Source organism: Nesoenas mayeri (assembly GCF_963082525.1).
Source record: "Nesoenas mayeri genome assembly, chromosome: 17".
In the NCBI taxonomy this organism is placed as follows: Eukaryota; Metazoa; Chordata; class Aves; order Columbiformes; family Columbidae; genus Nesoenas; species Nesoenas mayeri.
In genome coordinates, this window is record NC_137565.1 from 5,497,733 (window position 1) to 5,524,954 (window position 27,222).

Below are 27,222 nucleotides of genomic sequence, written 5' to 3' on the forward strand. Positions count from 1 at the left end.
ATTTCTACTTATTTCCTTTTTCCCCTTAAAAGTCCCACAGGCGAGACTGTGCTGCGGCCTGGGTGTGTTTCTGCAGGGCCTGTGAAATGCACCCGTGGCCGTGAGGACAAAATCAAGAGGGACAAATCTCCCGATCTGGGTTTCGGAGACCCCCAAAAAAATGGGAGCACAGACAGGAAGAGAGAACACGGAGCTGGGGATGGTGGGAGATGCGCCATCCAATGAGATGTGCCCTTCACCACCTTTCCTGCCTGTTCCCCACGGCCGGGACGATCCTTCCCCACCTCCAAAAAGGCTGCAAAGCTCATTTGTAAAAGGAAAACAAAGAAAAAAAAGTTTATTGTTTTTCCTCACAAGAAGCACATATAATATACAGTACATTTTTACAAAGAAAAGTAAAAAAAAAAAGTGCATTTTGCATCCCCTACCGCGGACGTACAGTACAAAAGATAACTGCATATTTAAATACAAAACCAGAATTAAGAAATACGATGAAATAAAAGGAACGTTGTTATCATAGAGTACAGCAATGCGCTGGAACAGCTCCACGTTACTCACCCACCCTCCTCGCCGGGGCCGCGGTCACGGTCTAACCAGGACGGCAATGCCTGCGAGTGACACGGTGGGACATGGTGTTGACACAGACCCTGTCACCGACAGGACAACCGGGAGTTCAGCTGCTCTCATCACACAGACCGACACAGCCCGGGCTGCAAATAAGGTGCCAGTTTTGTGCATTTGGGGTTTTCTGGCAGAACGGGACAGGGTTTGGATTCACACCCGGCAAAGCACGTCCAGCCGGTGACCCCCATCTGCGTTTCGGCAGCGATGCATAGATAACGGGGCACGGGAGCTCAGCGCAGCCCTTTGGTTTCACCGCTCTCGGAGCAGGATGAAGCGGTCGGCAGCGCCAGCTCGGCAGGGCCGGGAGGTGGATGTGCCGAAGCGGTAACGCTCTCGCTGCCAGCGGAAACACCACAAGCACCAAAAAAACCCCCCACAACGAACAGCAAACAGCAGAGTTGAACAGCTCAGCATAAATACACAGTATTTGTAAACTATTCTTAAGGCACTCCATTGTAAAAGAACAATTACAACACGTGGCAGAGGACAAACACGGCTACCAGCTCATGCAACAAATCTAACAAAGTCCGCAAGCGTCGGAGGTTTGGCTACAAACCCCTCCGGAATGGCACGCTGGTGCTTCTGGCGCACGTTGGCTCCGAGCGCGGCTCCCGCTGAACCGCGTCTCTATCGCGACAGTGTCGCGACAACGCGGGCCCGAGCGCGGTGGGGACGGGCGGTCGGTGCCAAGCTGCACCCGGGAAAACGGCGGGTTTTGTGCGGGGCAGAACTCGGCAGGCACTCGAGAAAACAGGAAGGAAATGCATCGGTTCACTTGCATCCGTTAACGGAATTTCTTCTGAATTTACTCAAATCCGACCTCCACCCACTTGAGAATTTGGGTGTAAACAATATAACGAGTATAGGAAATGTATTGCAGTGGATCTGGACTCACACACGTGCCCGTTACACCGGCATCGGGTGCGGGGGATTTCAGTCCTTCTCTGAACACGAACCAGTGTTTTCTCAGCCCTAAAAAGCAAAAGCTTGTGCACATTTCCCAGGGTCCCCTCACGCAGCAGCTTCTGCTTCCAAGCAGCTTTCACGGGTGAAACAGGACGTGTGCCTTACGCTAAAAACCTACGGCATATTTAAGATTCTTTAAGCAGGGACGTTATTTATTGATTGCCAGTCTCTAGAATGCTTCACTCTGTTAATATAAAAATGTGGGGTCTTAAGGAAAAAAAAGGTGAACTCTGGGCATTTAGGACATTAAAACACCCGGTTCCCTTTCTCAAGACAGTGGATTTTTGATTAATACAGAGTTTGAGAACAACTGTTGCAGCCTTGCTCTGCATCCACCTCAAAAAGGGGATTTTTAAGAGTGGCTTTCAATGGAGATCTTGAAAACCCAGGAGAGCTCACGCTCACAGCCTGGCTGCTGAACACGCACATGCACCCGTTTGCCACCCTGACCTCTAAGGTCTGTTTTATCCCACCCGAAGGCAGCAACGCGGTCTCAGATGGACCCGAGGAGCACTGAGCTTCACAGCACACCCTGAGTTCTCCCAATCAACCAGCGCATCTTGCCCAGAGCGCCTGTCCAGCTGCCCAAAACATTCTAAGAAAAGCGCGTGTTTCATATATAACAGCACCGGTGAGCTGCTGCGGCTCCAGCTGCTCGCCCAGCAAGAGCAGCACACGGCAACCCTGGTCTGTGACCACCAGCTCTGCTCCGAAGGGAGGCCTGCCCACCCTTCGGTATCCTGTCCTCTTGGGAGCGAGCCCCTTTTTCTCTTTGATGCACGCCCCCCGAGAGCAGGATTTACATCTGTCACCCCCGGCAGGAGCTGGGACACATACGTCCCCGCTCTGGAGCCACGCAGCATAAACACCCCATGGGCTTTGCCAACAGCGTCCGAGGCGGGAACCATTCTGCCAAACCCAAGAGCAATAACCCAACAAGATACACGTGCATATATCGCCCGTGGGGATTCCGAGCGGCGGGACACCAGGAGAGCCATCCCTCCTCGGCATGGTGCCACCGCCCGTCCCCAGCACAGGATCCACGACACCAACACAGCATCACACGAAGCTTCACTGGGCTCCAACATCACTCACTGGCCGGCATGAGCACGGGGACAGCACAAACCACGACAGCAAGAACATCCAAAGAACACGACGTCTCTCCGCCGGAGCGTCAGCTGTGATAGCGACACAGTCCGGTGTCCCTCGCCAACGTGAGATCGTGACAATTCACCCGCTCACGCAGCAAAGAGGGACCAGCACGGCACGAACACAGCTCGGGCGCCCTGGCTCCATCCTCCTCCAGGCCTTTACAGGAAACATTAAGGGAAAACCTTCAAACAACGGTGGGAAAAGCCTTTTTTAAAGAAAACAAAGAAACAATAAACCAAGACTAAGTCAGCAAGAACAGAGGTAGTGTTGATGTCACCATTTTAAGGATTTTTCCACAAGCGCCCTGTTTTAATGAGACTTGTGTTTGCTCTGTAAAAAAGCAAAAAGTCATGACTAATTATTTCATTGAGTCTTTGAAACAGAATATTTCAACATTTTATATATATATAGATAGATACAAATATCTATCTATATATACAGACACACAAAACCACATTATTATACTTGGCAAACAGTACTAGAAACAGCAACCTACAGACAACAGGCAATTCACGCACAAAGTCCTCTTCTAAGCCATGCAATACATTTTATTTTCCCTTGTGCCATTCATCGTGACCCATTATGGGCTTTTTTTTCTCCCCACTTCAGAGTACAAGGAGAGGAAGAGGTGGCATCAGATGAACTGCGAGTCAAACGATGAAACTGCATTGGTGCAATGAATAAATGCCATAAAGAAAAAAAAAAAGAAAGAAAAAAAATAATCCATCCCCCCCAAGAAGGCATCAACTTTTGCCCATCCAAAGCGTGTTCTTCAAGTTTCCAACGGCTGGTTTCGTCGCCAGTTTGGAGGCAACGTCCGCACTCCTCAGCGCGGGTTGTGGCTCACAGAGCACGGAAGACTCGCTCGAAACGGCCTCTTTGGAGTCCGTGATGGTGGACACGTCCATGTCGCTGGATAAGTCCTCAGAAGACAAGTTAAGACATCCCAGCTTGGCGAGAGAATTGGACCTTTTCAGAGGAGAAGACACAGTCAAACCAGCCAGGCGCAGCCTGGTCTCGATCTCCTGAGTCCGCTGCTTCACCAGGCCGGGTTTTCCCCGCACGCTGTGGATGCTGTCACTGCTGGAACTGCGCGTCAGGTTGGAGCTGCGGGACGAGGACGGGGTGTAGCAGATGGTCTTCAGAAAGTCCTTGGTGAAACTGCTCGTGTGCTCCAAGCGACACGCCACAGGCGTGGAGGTTTTCTGAGAGATCCCCTCCAAGACGCGTTTCACCTCCAACTTCTCCACGTCGTTCTCTGCGTCTTCGGGGATCAGCGGTGCCGCTCCCAGAAGGGGCACGAGGCCGTGATGCGAAATCAGATCCTCACTCTCCTCTGCGATGCCGGAGTCCACCCTGCCAAGGGGGCTCTCCCGGAGCAGCACCGAGGCGGCCGAGGGGAGACTCCTCAGCCGCTCCAGCTCCTTGGTGTGCTTCCTCACCAAACCCGCCTTCTGCAGCTGAATGAGCGACTCCTGATGCTGCATCAAGTAACTGTTCGCGCTTGGCTTTTCCAAATCCTTGTTGAACAACAAGTACTTCAGATCCTTGGTAGGTTTGCCATCTTTTCTGGCTAGAGACTCATCTTTTCCCACTTCGGCGTTAAGGAGGGACTTGTCACAGTGCGAGTTTCTCCTGGCTGGCAGAGTTCTCACTGGGGTTTTTGGTGCGTCTTTTCCTTTCTCCAAAACACCGCAGTGTTGATCAAGCGATTTGCAAGTGCCAACCTCCAGAGCGCCCATTCCGGCTGCCAGAGGAAGGGAAGCCTCATTATCCGTGGTTCTGATTCCTTCCTCCGAGGGTGCCTTGCTGGGCAGGTGGTCCGGCAGGTGCGAGTGGATGTGGGAGAGGAGGGCGGGCTGGGTGCAGATGGTCGCGCTGCGACGCGCAGGGCCGGGGTTCAGCTTCTCGCACTGTTCCCCAAAGGAGTCCGGAGACAAGCCGGCCGAGGAATACATGCAGTCAGCGCAGGACTGGTAGGAAGGTTTGACTTTACTGAGGATCCCAAAGACGGCATCGTGCTGCAAAAAAGAAAACAGGTACAGATAAAGGTGCACAGAACAGCACAGGAGCATCAGCAGAGAGGCACAGAGCATGAGATGTATTTACAGCCTAGCAGATTTGATATGAAGCCCGTTGCGCTTCTCTTAAGGCCCTGCAGCAGGAACAAAAGCCACGTACTTTCTCAGCGGACAGTACCTCCAAGGGAAGGATACCTACCGTTTGCAAGCGATGGTCATGCAAACAAGTTGCCCAAAGCAGTTTACAGGGCACTCACGTGTGTGCGCTCACTCTCTCTGGCATCTAAATCCATAGCTTGGGCAAGCAAAGCCATGTTCAGAAGCACTTCAAAAAGGAAGCAGCTCATCATGGAATGAAAGGCTTTATCCAAGTCAAATGAAACTGTGCTATGAAGACGAGAAGAGCAGTTTCACTTGCAGTAGAGTCAGCCATGCTAATCACCCACATTTCCACTCCATACGCACCTCAAAATCCTCTGGGCAACTCCTTTTGCTGTTGTTGTTATTCAAGTTCTCTCTATTAAGCCTGCTCTCCTCCTTGTGCATGGACAACTGCCGCTTCCACTTCTCCATCGGGTTTTCCTCCCTGACACCATCCTCCCCTGGGTCCAGCACTACCCTCCCCTTCCGCGGGCTGAAATCCAGTTTCTTCTTCACCTCCTTCTCGGTGAAACTGCCCAGCTCCGCCAGCGGCTCCGGCGTCCCCAGGGCTTTCACCGGCTCCGGCAGCCTCCCCTCGGCTGGCGCAGACAGCGGCTGTCCCACCAGCACGCCATCCCGCTCCGCGAGCGCATCCCGCTCCAGCTCCTCCACGGGGAAAAACTCCTCCCTGTCACCGGGGAGCTTGTTCTCCAGCAGCGTGTCCGAGAGGCGGCGGAAGCAGTAATTAAACCCCACGGACACGTCTGTGCCGGCGCGGTTGTCCAGGAACGCCGACTGCAAAGGTGTGTCCAGGTCGGCCAGGCGGTTCTCCAGGTCGATGTCTAAGCTCTCGAGCAAGAAGTCGCCCGAGCCCGTGGTGCCGTCAGTGCTCTGGGGCAGGTTGCTCTCTGCCTGCTGCTTCCACAGCTTGTTGTGGCGCTGCTTGCTGAGGAAAAGGACAAAAGTGACAAAGTGACAACCGCTGAACTGTAGGATGCTCAGATCCAGGAACACTCGTCTCTTCCCACAACCAAAAGGCTGACCACTAGGTCCCACCTGGGCAAAACCATCTCTAACATCAGGATTTTGTCCCTCTTGTCTGCCCAGTCATAGAATCACAGAATCGTTTTGGTTGAAAGAGACCCTTAAGGTCATCAAGTTCAACTGTTAACGCAACACTGCCCAGTCCACCACTACCCCATGTCCCTAAGAACCTCATCTCTGTCTGTTCAACCCCCCCAGGGATGGTGACTCCAGCACTGCCCTGGGCAGCCTGTTCCAATGCCCCACAGCCCTTTGGGGAAGAAATTGCTCCCAAGATCCAACCTCAGCCTCTCCTGGCACAACCTGAGGCCATTTCCTCTCCTCTAGAGTCTCTCTGGCCCAGCAGTGCCCAGCACCGCACCCATGATGGGAACAGCCCTCAGGACAAAAACTCGGCACATCTCACAGCACAGTTCCCACTGACCCAGAGTGAAAAATCTTCCTCCTCTTCCCCCAGCAGAGCACGGGCCAAGCAGAGGACACAGAAACCCTGATTAGATCCCCCAGCGCTTGCAGGGACAAAGCCTTGAGGTTGGCACCGTCTCCCAGAACTGTGAAAGATTTGCCTCCAACGCTGCCCAAGCTCAGTTCTGCCTCATAAAACAAGAACAATGTTTTGCTGAGCAGTACTGGCTGCTGAGAAATACGAACATGCTTCCCAAACACCGAGAAACTCTCGCTGAATTAAAGCGGAGCAGATACCGCTCCAAGACAGCTAATTTCCATCCAGGGAGGCCTGGCATAGGAAAGGTTTCAAACACACACGATTAGCCCAGGCTGCTGCATCTCTCTTTGTAACTACAGCACTGTGCACATGCGTGCAAGAGGAAAACCTATTGCTCAAACAGAATGCCATGGAAATCGATTGATATTTTGCAATATGAAAACACAAGAGGTTGCCAATGAGCTCCTTTCCACCCCACAAGTCACTGTTCCATTCACACTGCTGCCTTACCTCGCATCCAAAATGCCCTCGTACTCCAAAAGCTGTCTCATGAAGCCTGCGTTTGGTCTCGCGATGCTGCGTTTTTGCTTCACGTAATTATAGGCCTTCTCCAGCGACCAGCCAAACTCCTTCATGGCGTAAGCGATCACCGTGGACGCTGAGCGGCTCACCCCCATCTTGCAGTGCACCAGGCACTTGGAGTGATTCTTCCTGCAGAAGGACAAACAGGAAAACATGTCTTATCTTTCTGGTTATGCTATTTGTTATCATTTCACATGGTGGAGGGACAGGACTTTGTCCCCTTGGCCACCCTGACACCACAGCTTAGTAGGTAAGAAACGTTGTGGATTAAGTGGGGCATGAGAAGAACCTTCTCTCCAGAAATCTGGGGGTTCGAGAAGGGCAGCTTCAATCATGCTGCCATTTCAGAGACGACCGTGAAGCCTCCCGCCTGCCCGAATGTTTGGACAGACGGATACGCAGGAACAACCCGAATGTAAAAGCCCAGCAGAGTCTGATGGGCTCCGTCACCATCTCTTGTCTGCACAGACAGCTGGGGCTAATCCAACACAGACAAGCGCTGGAGTATTTCCAGAACTTCTTGAGAAGAGGAAATGTCCTCATTTCCTTTTGGAAGCAAAACAAAATAATAATAACAACAAAAAATATCATAGGCCAGGAGCAGGTTAACGCCGGGACAGGAAGAGACAAGTTACGGGGAAGTTCCAGTGGCACAGAAAACTGGAAAAAGCAGGAATGCAAAGGCTCTGTTGCCTCTTTCGGTGGTGATGCGGCTCCGGAGCGCCCAGCTCCCTGCTGGCCGGGCCCGCGGGGCCGTGTCACACGCTGGGGTGTGTCACCCGCACGACGTGGTGTCCCCTGCCCACTCACTTGGCCTTGTTGATGAAGTGGTACGCTTCGTTCCAGTGAGCCAGCAGGTCTGTCGTCTCCTCGTCGTACACTCGGATGTTGTGATACGCAAACAAGCCGGGGAAAAAGTTATCAATTTCCCGGGTCACGTTCAAAATGTAGTCAATGCTTCGGAGGACGGAAAAGAAACAGAAAGTTGAACTGCCATGGGTCATGACAGAAGAACTGACACACATTGCGAAGTCCATGAAATCTGACACAACACAAACTGTAAGATTTTATCTACAGCCCTAATCCCAAACCCCTGGGACGCCCGGTGACACAGGTCACGCACGTGACGTGCAGGGTCTGCCCATTCACCATCGGCATGTCCCATTCAAAGTGTCAAAAGACCTTGGGCACTGAGTATGTTTATTTTATCCCATCTACCGAGGCTTGTAACCTAATCAGAAACTCCTCACTGTGCAAACCCATCCTTTTCTTTCTGACCAAATATATGAGAGTCACATGGCATCTCTCAATTCCTGCCAAATATTACAGCAGGGATTACAATGTACCCGGGGAGAACAAGTACCCATATTGATTTATTACCTCCTATCGTTCAGACAAATCAAAGACACAGGATATTTGTTTCAGAATTTGTCCAGCTTTGACTTTTAGACGCTGCATGTCGAGATTCCTTCGCCATAGATCAGAAGTATTAACATGCTGCTTGATTTACGTGTTCAGAGATGTTCAGACATCTGTTCCCAAGGTCTCCAAATTAAACATTTTCAGTCATGCTGTTGAGCAATATTTTTCAGCTCCTCACATCAGGGTTGCTGTATGCCTTGGGCAAATATTTATATGCAAAAATTCTCGCTCGTCCAAAAAGCGTGAAAGTAAATCAAGCCAAGACGTGGCGCGGTGATGAGCACGCGGTGACAGACGGCCCCGCGGCCGCCTGCCCGGACAGGTGAGCTGCGGATTGCTCACCGCAGCGAGCTCTGCTCCCTTCTCATAGGTTTTTTCTTAAGCTTAGCGCTTGGATATTTGCTCTTCTGCAGCCTGCAGGAATTCACAGCCACACAACAATATCTATGGCTGTGTCACACTTGGCGACTACACATTTAGGGAGTTTCGGAGATCTTGATGTACTCCACAAATGAGAAGTTTTGTTATTTCCACTCTACGTGTTATTGATAGAAACGAGGGAGGAAAGCTTTCTCGACCAAGGTAAGTTACCTGCATCGCTGGGAACGAGCCCAAAGTCGTCCCTACAGTCTACAAACACCACCCCAAGAGCCCTGACTGTACGTTAAAGGCAAAGGAGCTGTGGTTTCGGAGTCCGCTGCCTGCGGGGTGCAGTACTCACCCCGAGCCCTGCAGCTCCTCGAGGTTGGAGGCGTTCCACTCGGACCCCTGCAACAGCCACAGAACACACGGTTCAAAGGAGCACGACAGCCTTTCCCTACAGCCCTCTGAAATATCAGTAATAACCTCTGGAGCAGGAATATGGCACCGGGGCAGCCAGCGCTGCAGCTCAGCAGCAATGTCCTGTCCCAAAAAGACGGGGACCTCCTGAAGGAGGGAACAAGGGCTCTGCATCCTCAGCTCAGGGGTCAGTCCTAGGCCAGCATGTGACTGAGCACAGCTTAAATCACTGTCCCCGGCCACTCCGGATTTCTTAAATACAGCGACAAATAACGCAGGGAAAGAAAACGATTATGTGAAGCATGACTGGGATCTCAGGTAGCTGAGAAATTAAAAGCTATGGGGGTGGTTACACCTTGTCTCCCCCCCATACCTACCAAACAGAAAGCTAAAAAGGGTTTAAAAAGCAGGTTTTGCCCTCAAACACAAGGCACTTCCTCTGTCTCTCTCCAGAACAACAACATAAAAAAACCCAAAGATAACGGGCACAAGCCTGTTCCTCTCAAGCAAGTCTTTGTTCCAGATGGCAGTGCCTGCTTTTGCCTGGAGTACCATCTAGTGGCAAAAGATCAGACAAAACACACACCATTCTCCACTTCTGCACAAGCAGAACAGCACCCATGGCCTGATTCTTTACGTACTTCTGGCCAGGCCTATGGAACTTCATCAGCTCAGTCAAGTAAAACGGTACAGCGACCTTAACATGAGTCAAAGAGCAAACTGCTGTCACACTGGGCAGCATCCACAGCCAGACCTTTCGTTTGTTATAAAATAAAATCTCCATTGCTAGAAATAGAAAATGAATGTGCATAGAAAGAATTTGAGCTGTGCCACGGTATGTCCTGAATCAGGATCAACCTGCCAGGAAAGAACCGTTCTATCAAACCCCAGAAAGAAGAGCAGAGTAAGAAAAAAGGGCTTCTCCGCTGTGGGCTTTGACAAGCGATACAGGTCCTGAGGTAAAGTCTGTGGGATCGTGGCTGTACCTCCTGCTCACGCTGCACAAATCAGCCCTGACACCACGTCCAGCTTCCTCTGAGCCCAGTGACTCGCCAGGTCACTCCTACCGAGCCCCGTCAGCCTGGAGCTCCTAACGCGGCAGCTTACCAAATATAAATGATCGAAAATCAGAGACGGTTTGTCCATCTGCCCCAGGATAAGCAGCATTTCGTTGTCTATAAATTCCTTGAATTCCTTCAGGTTGCAATTCATGTGTTTCTCCAGCTCATTTCGTATCTGCAGGACACAAAACAAAGGATGCCACCTAGAATCACGGCTGTTCAACAGGAACATTCGCTGGCACCGCTTTGCAAAACAATTTTTCTGTACTTCATTAAAAACAGCAAGAGGGATTCAACCTTTTGGAGACAAGGAATCTCATTATGTGGCATCTCTCCAGGTATTCTAGGGCCCCAAATTTAGGATGTGTATATAAAGCTTTCAGATAACATCTGAGTACAAAAAAAATGTATTTTGGGGTATACCTGTTTCTTAAAAATAATTCCAGAGATAAAAGATCAGACCTTGGAGAGCAGCTAAAAAAACATGAAACCCATTCGAAGCAAGAAGTAACTGCAGCAGTGTTGGTGAATAAAGATTTCCAGTATTCTCCCTTTTAAAACATGAGGTGTTGCCATCACGTGTAACTCCCAGGGATGCGCCGAGGAGCGAGCGGCTGCAGGTTCGACGCTCGGACATCGCTCCGTGTGCCACAACCGGCTGTGACGTGGGTACCACCCCGATCCCGCTCCGCTGGCAAAGGAACCGGTGCTTTATGTTTAAATAATCACACGCTTGTTAGTAAGATCTTGAAAAATGCACTTGGATAGTGGAGTTACCTCGACTTCCCTTCTGGGGAAACAGCTACAGCAAAGCCAAAGAGCAGAACCTTACACAACAGGTGGAAATACACCTCAAACACCACGGTCACCTCGTCACACGGTGCATCCTCATCAGCACAGCCACTCTCTGGAAACGGGGTCCAGCAGGAAGAATAAGAAACCAGGCATTTTTATATTTACCTCCTTAGAAGTGACATTTTCCAGATCTTTGCTCATCATGATGCTCCGGAGTTTGGCTTTAATGAGCCGTTCTGTTCGTTCCCTTTCGGTTGGCCTGAAAAGGGGAATAAGGAGAGAATGTCTCCAAACTGGCAATAAACAAAGCACAAGTCACACTGTACAAAGAAGCGCTAAAGACTTGCATTAAAGCAGTTTTTATGAGAATAATGGAAGAAAAACATGTGAAGACATTTATGAAGAAGGGAAATGAACTGCTGGAGGAAGAAAAGGGGGAAGGAGAGATTTCTCTTGGGAGCCAAGCCAAACTTTTCTAATAAAACTCAGAACTGACTTGTCGACGAAGAGGGCTGGCGAGTCGGGGCGCGTGGACTCCAGGTCCTGCATCGCGTTCCACTCGTTGATGCAGCTCTGGTCGGAGCTGATGCAGCTCTCGTAGTACGTGGCCCAGACCAAGGCCATCCCACCTGGGAAGTAGTTGTACCTCCGAGCCACCTCGCAGGCTTTGTGCAGGATCTGTAAAGCGGACCTGTAAGGGCAGAGAACAAATGTGCGCAGGTGTGAGCAGCGGGAACGGACAGAGTGGGATCTGAGGGATTTTCACAGAGGAAGGAGGTTTTCGGCATCGTCTGCTGCAGTTTGCTTTGTGAGAGCCGCAGATTTATGGTATCAGAGTTCAGAGAGGGCACAAACTGCACCTTGGAGACATTCTCAAGAGTGAGTCCAAGGCAGAGGCTGAAATCTTCTCCTGATTAATGGGCAAGCACAAGGCACAAGTCGCTCTGGGATCTAATCATTAGCTAACTTGTAAAGCCAGACCAAAGGAAAATAAAGAACATGGACGATTTTCAAACCACCTTCAGCAAGGGGTCAAATGCATATTTACCAGCATTCTTGGCCCCTGACATGCTCCAGGGACAAGGCCCAGATTGGGTCATTTGTTTTTGCAAATTCTAACATTTCTTTTTCCTTCCTTCCTTCACTTTTTTTGTCCTTTTTTTCTTTTCAAGGCTCTACTCCAAAGATGTCATTGTACTGAACACATCAGCCACATCTAAGGTTGCCAACAGGAGGGGCTGAGTTCAAAAACGACAGGAACAAGAGTTTCATTTGCTTCTGTACCAAATCATCCCTCGCACGACACCACTTTCTACATCTGTACCTTTTCCCTAGCAGATGCCGCAAGGACAGGGATCTCTCGAGGCTCCAGGAGGAGCCAGAAAACCACCCGGGCCAAAAGAGACGCAGCTTTTCTGTGCGGGGACGGGTAGGAGCCTCTTGGAGGAGGAATTTGCTGGCACAGCTGCTGCTGATTCAGCCACCTCTGCTTTGGTGTTTTGGAATCCCCGCACACGGGAGGGGTGACAGGAGCTGAAAGGAGCCCCAGCGGAACCCGGGGAACGCCAGATCAGCAGCGGGTCCTCAGGCTCCTCCTTTGGCCAGTCAGAAAACGTGCAGAAAGAGGGAAGACTGGGTTGGCAGCCTGATCAATTCACGTTGGTCTTCCACATTTATTCTTCTCACCAGCACCATCTCCCTTATATTAAAGGGCACACAGCTGCTCCAAACGGAAGCAGGAGGTCCTGGTTTGGAGATATTTTCATAGTTTTTTTACAGTACCACTACCTGCTGGCACAGGGAAGCAGCACCTCACTAAATATCAATTATGGAGAAGGCTAAAATGCAATTTGTTTGGTTTTAATTTATTCACAGAAATGACAGTCTCAACAAAGCTAATTAACACACATACCACATGGCTTGCACCGATACCGGCTTGAAGATGTGCATTCTCCCTGCAGTGCTCACGCTGAAGCCACTAAAAGGGAAAAACAAAGCAAAACCAGTTAGAAACTGCTCTTCTATGCATCATGAGTTGCTCTCTACGAACAGCTACTGCGAGGCAGCCATAGGGGCACTCGCAGTCAGAAAGAATCAGGGATGAGTGTTTGTATCACCGATTTTCCAACATCTTCCCAAACAAGAGCAGCAAGCGGACACCCTTCCTGGTGCCAGGAGCGGGAGCTCCACCCCGCCAGTGGGATTTCAAACATTCCCTGGGTGCCATAGGTTCCACCCAGCAGTTCGAGGGCAGCAGGACAAAAACTCACTGTCTGAACGAGAAAGCTGCAGCCACGAATCCAAAATTGGAATGTCCTCTGCAAGGTGACGGGGAGCCTCTCCCAGAGCAGCCCCCACATAGGGAAGGACATTCACATTTATCTTTATAATGTGGTTTCTTACCCATCACCATCGAGGTGGATTTTAGTATCACTCCACAGACGAAGAACCATTCCAATAGTGCAGCTTTTACTGGAAGAGAGATAATTACACAGGATGTTAAATACAAGCCACAATGCGGTCACACCAATATCCTAAATTATTAATACTCTTTAATTTTTAAAATCCTTAAGTCTTGCTCTAGTAATTCCTAGTGATATCTTAAGCCTCAAACGCCCAAGGACACCAGTAGCTGAAGTCTAAAGGTCCCTGCTGGCATCAGCACAGTGGGGAAACATCCCAGAAGCAAGAATTTGATGATGATGATGGTTTGGAACCATCAGCTCTTCTCTCCGCCTCCAGATCCTGCCAGAAAGCGCCACAGGATTTGCCACAACATCTTTCCTGCTCTCTCCCCATGTCGGGATACAAAAGCAGATCACCGGAGCAGCCACCGGCCCTGGGCAAAGCGGGGCTGAGGTTCTGGCAAAGCGCACACGTTCAGCTTTCCCTTCATCGCTCTGGCCGGGAGCAAAGGCAAAAAGGGATTTGATGAGTTCACCTAACCCACAAGAACATTTTCATTTCAGAGATGCAAGCTGGCAAGGAAATCGTACCATAATGGGGGTCTGTAACTTTGAACTAGTAAATAATTAAGCTACTGAGATATTAAAGTTTTAAAGGAAACTGGGCTGCATACAGCAACAGCCAGTTAGCAAAGAACTCCAGTTTTGCTTTGTTCTTTTCCTTGGTTTTTTAAGCTTTCAGCTGCTTTCTATAGGAGATCAAAGGATCTGACAGGCCAGTTTGAACACACATGCGGACAATGTGCACTTTAGAGCTTTGTGACAAAAAATGGTTTTTATTAAACACATGTAAAAGGAATAAACACACAAAAGCACCCAACTAGTCAAACTGTCAGCAGTCAGAACACTTACAGCTCAGCAGCGACATTTCAGCCCCAACCCAGAGCTACCAAGTCACTCAGTGAAGTCACTAATCCCAAGTGACTTCTTTATGCGTGAGACTTACCCTTAATTAACAAAAACTTCGGCTTTCAACAGAGACAGTAACTGAAATGGCAGCTGGGATGGATTTGTCACAACTTTTTCATCTTTCCTCTTGTCTCACACCAATAATCACCAGGAGCAAATTATTGCAAGGTTGTTTCCGATTTGAAGATGACAAAGCAAACGTTCACTGCTCTGACACATTAAGCGGAATTTCCTCCATAACACTAACAGCAGTAATTTAACAGCAGACACATGACGCAGCAGCAAAGCTAATGACAATAATCTTATTAGGAAGGCATGGCCAGGAGTTTCCCTGCAGGTCTCACGGCAGAGCACAAGCTCCCTCCTTCCACTTCCAGCGACAGAAACAAGCACTAAGGTTTTCCAAAAAGAAAGGAGAAGTCACACTGGCTGCACCAGCGCAGCTCAGCAGCCTCCTAAAATAACCAGAGAAGAGACAACAGCCTGGAAGCTCTGACTTCTGGCTCCAGCTCTGCCAAATCAGCCTTGTCTCTCCGAGCCAAGAGCTTTTCTGCCTTGGTTTACTCACCTAGAACTGAATAATGCAAGAGGGTCTGCGATAGCAAAATATTTTATTTGCCTTTCAAAATATTTTGTGCTCTTATCAGTGAGACAAAAGCAACAGCTCATTACCGACACATTTGTTTGTTGGTTTTGGAGGTACTCTGGCAGTGTTGTTTTTTGATATTATTTGGAGGGGGGCGGCTTGGTTGCCAAACAGCTCCATTGCATCATACCATCAACAGACCTGAAGTCTGGGGGATAGAATAAGTTCTGGTTCTGCAAACGTGCCTGCGAGAGCGTTTTGTAGCGAGCAGACAGCAGCAGATGAGGAGGATGCCACAGCCCCACAGATGGATCACACGTGTACGTCTTGTCCACAGCTGCCCAAAGAGCCCAGAGATTCCAAGGAGACTGAAAACTTTCTGGAACAAAACACCACCCTCTCACCCTCATCACTGATCAGAAATCTCAACAGTTATGTCCTTTTTCTCACTAGAGTTCACAGATACATGAGAACTAACTGCTGAGGGACAGCTTGGTGTTGACAGGCTCCCAGAGAACCCAGGCTGCCCGATTCCCAAGCCCGGCCTCGCCGCAGACATACCTCTCCTTGCTGGAGAAATCCACACCCAGCAGAATGTTCTCTTCCGTGTCCTGTCGCCCGCTGCTGTACACAACCACCATGTACCGGACCCGGTCTGTCCACACGCTCTCCAAACGAACAGCCTGGGAAAAGGTCATTGAGCTCTGCAAACCAGCCTTTGGGTAATCATTACTTTTATAGCTGCCTGATTTTTTTTTTAAGGTGTAATTGTGCCCAAAAGCTTTATTTAGTTGCAGTATGAAAGACACAGGGAGAGATGGTACATCCTCCAGCAAGGCCAGTTGCCAGTTTGACTTGGCATGAAGTGGGGAGGGCATTAGTTAAAATAACTGCCCCAGTTCAGAAAAATACTACCAAACACAACCTGAAAATTGGTTCTAAAGAGCTTCAACTAGAAAGTTGGTAAAAACATGGATCATGCACTGAACTGAAAACAGAGGCAGGTTCAGAGGATTCTTCTACTCACAAGCCTTCACTGAAATATGTCAGTCATGCTGGAGAGGATAATCAATAAAGCCTTTTCTGCAGTGACTTCTATAGCCTCTGCAGATCTTTAAAAGAAAGCCCGGCCCCATTTGGATGCAATTAAGGACTGATTCAGGAGTATCCACCAGCACCAGCAAGCTCCTGTCTCTTCTCCTGTACTACTGTTTGTCGGCTGACTGGAAAATTAAATCTAAGCAATCAAACACATCCCAGAGAGACCAGTTCCCTGACCCAACTCACCACCTGGATGTAAGGATCAGGGCAAAAGGAGCGGACAGGAGAACGCGGCAGGGCTGGCAACCGGCACAGATTTATCCAATTCTAAAAACTGGGATTTGCCAATGGTTTTCATGAACCTCTGCAGGTCTGCTTCAAACGCCTCCAACAGAAAAGAGAACAGGAAAATGCATCTTTTCTTACCAGTTTGATCCTGTCCTCACAGCGAAGGAGGTTGATCATCACCTGGAGGTGCTGGGGCAAGTCACCTGCAGAGAACGCAGAGAAATAATCAGAAAGGTTCTTTCACTTGCTGCACGAAGAATGAGCAGAGTTTTGACCTTTAATGAAATTGGATGTTCCTAAGTTAAAAAATACCATTTAAGGGAGGCCCATGAACTTTGCGGCCCCAGAGAACACTAACTGAGCTGCTTGGACGGGCATTATGTGGCTGTGTGAGAACCTTATGGCATGTGAAAGCTACCGAACATTTTGAGACCACCTGTGGTTGGCACAAAGGATGATTTTCTTCCCCTTACAACATCTTAGAGAAGACACAAATATATAGGCACTGAGGACAGAGGAAGAAGAGGCAGGAGGAGCAACTCTGATTTAAAAAAAAAGGAAAAAAGGAGAAAAGAGAATCTTTGAGTTGTGAAACTCAAGTATCGTGGGTTCAGCCCCACAGGCTTTATGGAGGTTTTATGTGAACAGGGGAAACTCCGAGGAGGAAGGGCTGCAGGAGCAGCCCAGTTTGGGTGATGGGCCCTTCCATCCCCAGTGCTGCTCAAGGAACAAGGCCCTTGGGCTCCAGAGCTGTGGGGACGTTCGTGTTTGGTGAGAGCAAGCAGAAGGAACAAGGAATCTACAAGAAAACAAAACAAGTTCACATCTAATAACTGGGTAACGCACTCATAACTTTCCACAGAAGATAAAATTCCTTCCGTAGGATGTTTGCTGGTATATGAAATTGCTGACAATTAACGAAACCCAAAGCCAAGCTTGGCATTCAAACAGCCTCTTTGTGCTCGGAGTGTTTACGGAGCAGCAGACACACAGTACCACACTGTGCCTTTCCCACATGCTCCTGCACTCCAAACGCCCCGATGATCTTATTTCTTCTGTCCCAGTCATCACTTATTCCAACATTGCCACAGACATAAGTCATAAGAAGACTGGGTAAGTGGAATCCGCTGTCCTGAACCTCCCCATCTTCTTATCAATCTTATCAATCCTCATGTTTATCCACTAAACAAGTCTCTATTTCTCCCCACCAGTTTGCCACACTGGAGGGGACTGGGGGAAGAAGGACAGCCTGTTTTTAAACCATGATAAACTCTTACAGGCCAGACTGTGATGAGTTAACAGAAAAAGGGATTTTCCCAAAACCAGGAAAGGGGATATAAGGAGCTAAGAAACATACGTCTACCCAGAGACCCAAATCCCGTTAAAACGTTCCTCACTCTTAGTTGCAGCATCAATCAAAACCAGCAACAGGCAGTTTCAAAAGACCAAACCTAAAAGTCTCAAGCTTCAGATGGCCGGAGGCTGGGAGAACACTCGGAGAAATGTCCCCGCTGTGCTGAGTCAGCGCCTCGGTCGCTACAGAAGAGGCGGCAGAGCCCTGTGACTCAGCCCATCCAATTTTCCTTCCCACAGGCCAAAGGGGAAGGCAAAGATCAAAACGCTGAAGCACAAGTGACAATTTTTAGTCTGCGGAAAACAGGGATACAGATTCAGCACAGACCCCTGGCTTAAGATGCCATTGTGTGGGGATAAATTTCCGCTCTGGTTGCAGCTCCAAAGACTCAATAACCACACGTTCCCGTTCCAATCAAGCGAGTTGAAACCCTGGTTTTGCCGAGCAGGTTGTACAAGGCCCACTATGACAATGAGAGGAGTCATCCACCCACCCACACATGTCGTCAGTCTGTCCGGAACGAGCAGCAAAGCAAGAGGGGAAAAAAGAAGTCAGTAGGTGATTTAATCCACTACCTGCATGTTTGTGAGGATGCTGGAGACTTCGCTGGCCCTGGGAGCTGTTTCCTTGCTGTAAGAAAAGGGCTGCGCCTTTCACCATGAAAAAGCTCTCGCTGAGGCTGGAAAACAAACGACAGAGGAAGTCAATGGAGAGGAAATATCAGCAAAACGTGGTGTGCAGGCCTCGGGAAGGGAGGGCTCCTCCTCACTAAAACACAACAGGAGTTTGCCACAAGAAGCTGCTCCCAAAGTCGGATCCCGCCACTTGCACGGCACGGCTCCAAAATTGTTCACGGATTATTCATGTGTCATTTTCCACCAACATATTATTACTTGGCCATTGCAGGAGATACTTGCCTGAGCTGTCATGGGCTGGAAATGACTTTATCATTTGATTATCATATTCTGTGACTTAAAACCAGGAGAGGGTAAGACTTTTTACAGGCTTAGGCCTGTAAAATGACTTCAGATCAGGTTCCGAGTCAATCAGTTCCTATTAATTTCAGTTCTCGAGATTTCTTTGGAATGCAAAAACAAGAACATGCGACCATAGGTTGTGTCTGTAGATTTAGAAAGGAAGGGAGGGCAGACGAAACCTGCACATCATAACAGAAAGGAAACTGCACTGAAACCTCAGGGGAAAAAACAACCGACACAATAGCAAAGACTTTGCTTTGCTCTGGCAAACGCTGCTGATAAGGTGGCAGGTCTCTGTGTGACAAAATACAGAACAATATTTCCACAGTGAAATGACACACAGGCCCCAGAACACAACTAAAGAGAAGGCTGAACAAAAAATCATCCGTAGTTGCAGTGAGCACCAGCTCGAGCCTCATTACCCAGTTCCATAAGGCACTTGCATTTTAGAACCAGGCTTGGACATAAGTGGTAAAGTTCGCATTTCCCACAAGGCTGAAAATCAACATCTACTAAGCTACCTTTTAGTTGCCACAGTAACTGCTTGCACAGCATTTCCTATGCTGCTCCAAACATCACAAGAGACATTCCTTCTTACAAAGCCCAATTTTCTGCCGCCCTACGCTTCCAAACATAGATCATCATCAATTACTGTCTGCTACCTACTAAATATAAACGCTCCATTACGAGATTGTGCTACATGGGAGTTACTTATGCTACAGAAAATGATCCCCCAGGAGTTACTACTCCCAGCGCTCGTCTATTCTTCTGTTACTGGGGTCTTTGCCTTTGGGCACAAGCGAGCACTAACACCCCGCTCCACCTTAGTACTTTGTGACAACAGACACAAATTTCATGTCCTTTCAGCCTTTGCTGCAAGTTCAGCTTTTCTATTCTCAGAGAACACAGCCAAGCTTCCCAGGCAAAGCTTCCTCGCTTTTCAACTGAATCTTCACGGTGCAATATTCCCAGAAAAATCTGCATCGGGCTTAAATTTCAGCTGCTCTTAGGGGAAAATTTTTAGTTCGCTTTCTAAGTTCCAGGCTCCACAAGTCCTAGAGCAGATCGATAAAATGCCAGCAGGAAAACTGCGCCCGAATTAATGCAAGTTATTCTCCATTGACACTCACCCCGCCAGCGAGCTGTGTGCGGGCAGGAGCCGCGGAGCTCCTCGCGGTCGGTCCCGGCGATCTGGTGATCTGCTCCCCCTGGCACACGACCCAACGGCAAGAGCCTCTGCAAACGGGAACCTGGTTCATCCCATGAGGCAGCCAGGAAGAGTTGGGTTTCCTTCTCGCGCCAGATCTCACGGGAAAGCGTTAAAAAAAGGCCAGAAGTGACCCAAAAGCCGTGACGCCAACACAATGTATAGAATACTCAGATAGCAGCTTCACGCACGCTCATCTGGTTTTTCAGCAACACGAAGGGAATGGTTAGATAATGCACAAGGAAATAATTCACTAGTCCTGTCCCAATAACTCTAGGAAATATTTCTTTGGGAAAGTGAAAAAATATCCAAAAGGATATCCTTTTATCCCTAATAAACTAGTAAGTGGGATTTCTACAGCTGGAAAAAACATGGAAAAGACAGCGCTCCTTCCCAAACACATCGGTAACTCCTGCTCATTTTGCCTGATATTCTCCCCTCCTGCAAGAAATCTTTCCCAACAAAGCAGAATATTCCCAGCCGCAGGTAAATGAGAAAGCGCTGCAGGAGTAGAAAGCAACCTCAGGAAAAGGACAACTCTCATCGCGGAATTGTCACAGGGTATTCATCTGCATCGAAATGAACCAGAAAGCCAAGGCAAAGAACCTGTTGAAAGCAAGATTTCTTTTTACATTTAAATATTTGTTTCCTAAACCACGCAGCTTGCCATGGCTTGGGCTGCCTGTACCCCCCGCGCTGCCTGATTCCCACATAAAGTCCCGTTTCCATAGGACCGGTGCGGTGCAGTACGGAGGTGACACATCCAAGTGACCCTCTGCAAAAGTTCATACTTTACACCATCCTGAAACAGCAACATTACGCAGCACCATCCCTTATCTCCGCTCTAGGAACCCTCTTTGCTCTCAGTCACTTCACACAACTGCACTAAAATACAGTGAACAAGACGTGAGAAAGAGGCAAGGTGCAATTTTCCAACCCGGTTCTAAAAAACTCTTTCAAATCCTGCAGTTCCAGTAAACAACTAAAACTCCAGCCTTTTAAAGTATCTCCAAAAGAACAGGAAAATACTATCATTAAAGAACGTCCCAAACTTTTGACCCTCGGCAGCAGTGACAAACGCCCTAGTAAGCAGCATAAAAACGAGTGGCTTATACATACTAATTCGGAGCGGTTTTCTTTGAACAGCAGAAGCATTGTGCCGGCCCAAGAGTCAGACAGAAGTCAGCAAGTTCAAAAAGATTCATAACTAGCTGTAAAACTCACATCCTTTTGCTTCTAAACCCATAAAAATGAAAAGAAAAGAAGGAAAAGAAAAGGTCGACCGTATATTCTGTGCGCAGCAGAGAAATCGCGTCTGTTGGTGCTACCCGGGAACTGGATGACTTTTACAGAACACTGTGTCTTCCCCTGATATCCTGGCTTGAAAAAGCACTTGTCCTAACATCTCCTGATGAAAGAGGGCCATTCAGCAGGGGAAAAAACCAGCTGAGGCTCGTCTAATCATTTCCCTCCTCCAGACTTGTTTGTTTGTTTGCTTCATCTGAAGGCAACGCAGCATCTATCAGCAACCCGTCGCTGTACAAAGTCCATATTCCCTGGGACAGGACTAGATAAATAGCATCGTATCGACAAATCCCTGCGTGTTTCTTTACAATTAAAACACTGCATGCCTCCGCTGTAATATAGGTATGACAAAGGCCTTAGTTGTCAAATTAAAATGCTTCTTCGCTTACTGTGCAGCTACCGCGGTTTGATTTTCAGTGACTCACAAGTTACTGAGCTCCCACCGAACAACAAAGTCTTTCAGGTGGTTTGGTGTTTATTTGTTCGTGGCTGGATATAACCAAAGTCACTGAAGGCTCGTTTCTTACAGACCCCTGACTAAATCCTTCTCTGGGCACAAACCACAACCGCGCTCGCATCTCCCCAGCACCGCCAGCCTGGCCAGGGGCAGAAGCAGCTTTCTGTTGAGTTTTCCCCTGGAATGCACAACAAAAACCTCCCATTCCACCCCGGGATGCCCTTCCAGGAATCCCAACCAGCACAAGCTACTGTACAGGAAACGCTTCAAGGGTCTCAAATAAATGCAGAGCTTACGGGTTTTGTCACAGCCCTGGGATCCTGGTGCTCCGGCACAGCTGCAAACCAGTCCTAGTTCTACTCCATAACCTCTGCTTACCAAACTAATGCCATTTACCCCCCAAAGGGGGTAAAAACATACACTTACAAGCATTTAGGAAATGCTGAGGGGACACAGCTACAGTGCTTTGCTGTCCATAAAGCTGAGGCCCTTCTGCACCTGGAGATGATGCTGTGCAGCCACAGCACCGCTGAGCTCAGGCTCCAGCTTCTCCTGCTTCACCGCCCCTTGCTCCATCCGTTGGCTTCGTGCTGCTCAACTTGAAGAGAAAATATCTCTTCCCCTTTGGGAAAGCTCCAGAAGAGCGTGGCTGCAACACGCATCAATTCCATTTCAAGTTGCTTAAGAACACAATAGGCAGCGCCTTTTCATCGTTACAAAATGCCACCCCCCTAGGGGCAAAAATAATGGCACCAAGCAATCTGTTAAAAATACTGCATTTTGGAAAAAGAGACAGAGCTGCTTGGGTTACCGGACAGACAGACAGAGCTGGAAATCAGCTGCCAGGCACAGAACGGCTTTCCCTGGGCTGTTTGCTTTGCCACTGCAGCTTTGGCCGCCGTGTGTCCCACCAAAGCAACCTTCCACGCCTCGGGTGTTCGAGTTCCCCATTTTAATGGGAAATCTCACATAAGACGTAATAATCTTGCAGGATACAATAAAATACTGATCTATCTTACAGCTACATAGCTCATCTCAGAACAACACTGCCCTGGGAAGACACAGCGAGGCCTGAAGCTGACTCAGGCGCCCACCTCTTGTCTAAGAATTGAAAAATGGCATCTAGCTGAGAGGCAGAGCACAGAAACGTCCATGTTTGTGTCTGCCCAGGTGTCCCTGCTGCTCCCAGAACTGCCACAGGATCGCTGGGCGCAGGGGATGCCCAAGGATCCCAGCTTATCTCCACACCTTCAACAACCCTCAGTATTTCTAGAGCCGTAATTAACTCGTTAGCTTTGTGTTTGCTGCTGATCACAACCGAGAAGCCCATTTAATGCTAGTGCTGCTCCAGTCACCCCAAGAATAAACACACAACATAAGCTCTGAAGGTCTGATGTTCCTTTGGGCACATGGAGAACATCTCAGACACAGCCAGGGCGCAAACACGCAACAGCAATAAGTTGCCTGCACTGAAAGGGGGCCTGTAATGCCTCCCCAAGGGACAAACATCTCCCCGTATTTCAAAGCGGAGTGAGCTGGTCGGGTAGGATGACCCGTGGGGCTTTGCTTGTGTGTTTTGAGCAGCGCAGCACAAAAGGGGAGCCTGAGCATGGACTGTCGGGCCGCGAGGCGTGGGCACGTCCCCGGAGCAGGAATGCTGCGCGGGGCTGACACACTGCTGGCCATTCACATCCACATCCAAACGGTCCTCGAGCACAAAGGCGAAAAAGAGAAACAGCAAAATCAATCACAAAGCCCATAGAAGCTAATTTCCTAACTTAAACTGAGCACTGATGATGTCCCTCCAGCCACCCCTGCGCAGTGGGGGAGCGATGCATCGGGCTGGGGCACCAGAGCCGCTCGGATAAACCATCCGAGAGAAAGGGTAAGGACAGGGAAGCAAACAAATCAGCAGGATTATTCCCCATTCCAGAAGACTTGCGCAAAATTAGTGGAACGGCTCCCAAACAGCCAGGAAAGAGAAAATTCTAGGAAACTCTAGTGCTTGGATGGTGAAAAGCCAAATTAAATAAGAGATTGCTTCACAAGGAAAAAGAAAACCTTTCTGCTCATCCCATTAATCACAGAGTTCAAAAAGGCACGAGGCTGATCAGAGCTACGCGATGTGTTTGGAACCAACGGTCTGAATCGCGGCGAGCATTTCTGAGATTCCCACTGCAACGTGACGTTGTTTTTGCGATAGCCATGGTCTCGGGAGACCAGGGCCAGATCCTCTATTTTCCTACAGGCCACTTTTTTGGATGTTGCTGTTGCCATGCTGTTGCCGTGGCTGTTCTGTGAGCACAGGGAGGAAGGAGGACAGACCACGAGCCTGTCCCGGAGCTGTGGTCCAAGCCTAAGCAGAGGTGGGATGATGCTGGTCCCCAGGCTTCTGAACAGAGGGCACATCGAAAGCCGCGCCTCCCGCCCAGGCAGGAGCCGATCCCGTTCCCGTTCTCCTCCCCAGCCAAGCTGACGGCACATCGGCCCATCCTCCTGCATTCCTCCTGTCAACTCATTGTTTTAATCCTCTAAACTATTTTATTAAGTCACCCCACTTCACCCACTCAGCAGCGTCTCCTGGAGACGCGCCAGGGAAACAAGTGGAAACTCTCCAGCAGCGCCACTGGAAAAGAAAAGGCAGGTGAATAATGGTTTTGAGGATTAAGAAAGCAGCTTCCAAACAGCATGTGCAAGGGTCAGCCGGGACACGGACAGCAGCGCAGGGAGCACGGCAACCCAAAACACAGCTGAGCTGCTGGGTTTCAGAACGACTCCAAAAAAGGCAGCAGAGACCAGGGAGTACTTCACCCATCGGTAAGGCGTAAGAATAAAATAAAATAAATCTAGATGGATCACACGGGGTAAAAGGAGAGCGAGAAAAGTTCCAGCTCAACCCTGACAGCCCCTCTAGTGTTTGGCCAGAGCTCAGCTGCCCCCCTGGCTCCCCGAGGACATGTGGCTGGGGGAAAAGCCACCTCAAGACATAGTGTTGGTAAAAACCTCAGCAACATCCTCCTTTTTCCACTCCAAAGCCAGACCTGTCCGAGCTGTGACTCTAAACCTTCAAGAGAGGGAAGGCGAGCTCTGCAGAGAAGAGTCTTTCTTGTCTGAGATAAACCTGAACTAAGGGATGCATTTTATGTCCTAATCCATTTGATGCTGGGCTTATTTTTGGCTCATTTTGCCTTCTGATGTTTTGCATAGCAGCAGAGCGCTTCTGCGCCACAGAGGGATGCGTAAATGTTTAGGAAATTTTTAAAAAATAATAATAAAAATCAACACTTTCATAATTAAAAGCAAAGCCAGGCCTATGAAGGTGCTCTGCGCATTTCATGTTCTCCAAAAACATCTCCAGAGCACTTGTCAGGCAGACCACAGCTCTGGTTGGTATGAGAAAGCCCTGACTCACAGATCTTGGCAGCCGATTATCAAAGATTAAGGTATTTAAAATCAAGAGGCATTTGGAACCAAAATATTTTTCTGACCCGGCTCTACCACCTAAATAAACAGTAATCACACTGGTCTTTTACAGGAAAGAAACACAAACGTTCAGTGCAGAGCCAGCACCTTTGATAACAGGGCCAGTGAGTTGGGGCTTTTTTGCCAAACTGCTGAGGTTTCATCCAAAAAGTGGAAAAGTAAAACAAAAAAACAAAAGAAGATTAATATAACATTCCAAAAGGGCCTGATGAGTGCATCTTCAAGCTGGCAGGCCTCCTGGCGTTACCCTGCCCACATCCACGTAAACTCACGTTGCTCAAGTCAGCACCGGTTTCCTGGAAAGGCCAGATCCTATTCAAGCGTCAAACAAGTGCCTGCTTCCTCGGCTCTGCGGGCTCGCAACGTCCCCACGCAGCCCACCACAAAATGTAAAGCTCTGATTATACCTCCATTGGCCTCCACGGCCACACCTACGGGCCAACAAGCGGTCAGGGGTCAGGAGCCTGCGGCTGCGCCCCCGTTTCGGAGCGCGCTGGGCAGGATGCAGCGGCCCCGCCAGGATGTGATTCACCATCCTGTTTTGCACAGTTCACCAAGTCAGCAGCTTCTGCCCTGAGATCTCCCAGCAAATAACCAGGAGACAATAAATACCGCAGCAAGCAGGGCTTGTCAGGTACATAATGACCTGCTGTCCCCACAAATAAACCCTCGAGGCAGCTGCCCCGGCGTAGCCCCTGCCCTGTGCACCCTCCCAGTGCCATAAACATGGCCCGGCAAAGCTGCAGGTATGAGCCATTTGCTCTGTGCTGCCTCCAGCAAAACGTGTTCATAAATCCCTAAAAAAGTTACAGATCAAGGTGTTAAGAAAGAATTTTTGGTGCATTAAAATAGAATACGCAATAAAATGTAAAGGTAAAAGCATCCCCACCTGTGGGGCAAACACGTGGCTGCACAAATAGAGCCTGATAGAAATCTTAATTTATTACAGTGATTTTAACCAAACAGCCTCCTTATAACGAGTCCTCTGGCCTGGGCCAGCTGGGATGATGCTCTGTAAGGAGTTTGTCCACAGCAATTACTCCTCTGTTGATCGCTGGGCTGCCAAGGGAGTTTTCATCAACCTGAGGCTCTAATTCCTGCCACGAACGCAAAACCAAGTCAAACCAATGCCCAGTATAACTCCACTACCTTCGAGAGAGAAAATCACTTCATTAAACAGCAACGAAAAGCAGTAACTAAAGGAACTGCAGAGCTGGTTATCAAACCAGCGTGGCAGAGCACGTTCGCTCCCAACCAGGTAATCCTGAAAACCTTTACCTCCCACAGCTGCTCTTGCCAGCTCTTAAAGCTGGGTCTAGTGGTGTGAAACAAGAACAATTCTTTCCATAACGATCTTCAGGCTTGATCAGTGGCTGGAGACAACTTCCAGGCCCTTCTGGAGCAGTTCAACCTCCATCTCCCTGCAGAGGTGCCTGAAAACGCTGACCCAGCCCCATTTCTGACCACATTCAGATTGCGATTGGAAAGCCAATAATGGCAAAGATTACGGGACGACTGGCTAAACAAACTTACTTGTGTTCGTAATTAAAACCAGCGATTACCTCGCTGCATTTGCCAACCGCATCTGAGAAACAGCCAACACTCACAACATGACTGGCTTTGTAAAACACCTCCTGTGCCTTGGTGCTACAGAGTCACCCAACGGTGAGGGATCAAAGTCGGGTTGGACTAAAAAACAGCAGAGGAAAAACTGCACACAGCCCATTCTGCCAGAGCAGTCTGCTTGAAGAGCTCGGCCCCGCTCTCAGTCTCCCCCGCACTCGATATCATCTTCTCCGAGGCTGTTCTGAACTAAACGAGCACAACACGGCTCTGTGATAAGGCTGAATGGGGCATACTCTGATCTTTTAAAACTTACGGCTGTGCTTAACTCTAAGCTAATTCATGCTCCCACGGACTTGATGTAACCATGCCAGCAGTTTTAGGTGAGACATCTCAAGGTCCCATGGGTGCGCTGCATCCTTAGGGAAAAAAGGGGATCAAGCCACAGCATCCAACAGCTGATGGGTGCTCAGGAAGCAAGATTTCAGCAGACGCAGAGAACACGGAGAATCAGACATGTGGGATTCTTTCTGCGGCAGCTGCACCGAGCTCGA

At 49.1% G+C, this 27,222-nt stretch overlaps 1 protein-coding gene across 2 annotated transcripts in view; it reads right to left on the bottom strand.

Moving 5' to 3' along the window:
* SSH1 (slingshot protein phosphatase 1) overlaps window positions 1–27,222 on the bottom strand; it is a 33,832-nt gene continuing 6,610 nt past the window's right edge. The window contains exons 2-14 of one of the 2 annotated variants that reach the window (XM_080355099.1): window positions 18,252–18,355; window positions 16,461–16,525; window positions 15,555–15,676; window positions 13,437–13,505; window positions 12,946–13,011; window positions 11,530–11,724; window positions 11,199–11,292; window positions 10,285–10,413; window positions 9,119–9,165; window positions 7,786–7,932; window positions 6,904–7,104; window positions 5,229–5,850; window positions 1–4,763 (exon numbers count right to left, since the gene is read on the bottom strand). In XM_080355099.1, coding sequence (XP_080211225.1) covers window positions 3,486–4,763; window positions 5,229–5,850; window positions 6,904–7,104; window positions 7,786–7,932; window positions 9,119–9,165; window positions 10,285–10,413; window positions 11,199–11,292; window positions 11,530–11,724; window positions 12,946–13,011; window positions 13,437–13,505; window positions 15,555–15,676; window positions 16,461–16,525; window positions 18,252–18,336 — 3,120 coding nt within the window. In that variant the 5' untranslated portion in view covers window positions 18,337–18,355 and the 3' untranslated portion in view covers window positions 1–3,485. The remainder of the gene's footprint in view (window positions 4,764–5,228; window positions 5,851–6,903; window positions 7,105–7,785; window positions 7,933–9,118; window positions 9,166–10,284; window positions 10,414–11,198; window positions 11,293–11,529; window positions 11,725–12,945; window positions 13,012–13,436; window positions 13,506–15,554; window positions 15,677–16,460; window positions 16,526–18,251; window positions 18,356–27,222) is intronic. The other variant, XM_080355098.1, reaches the window with a different exon arrangement.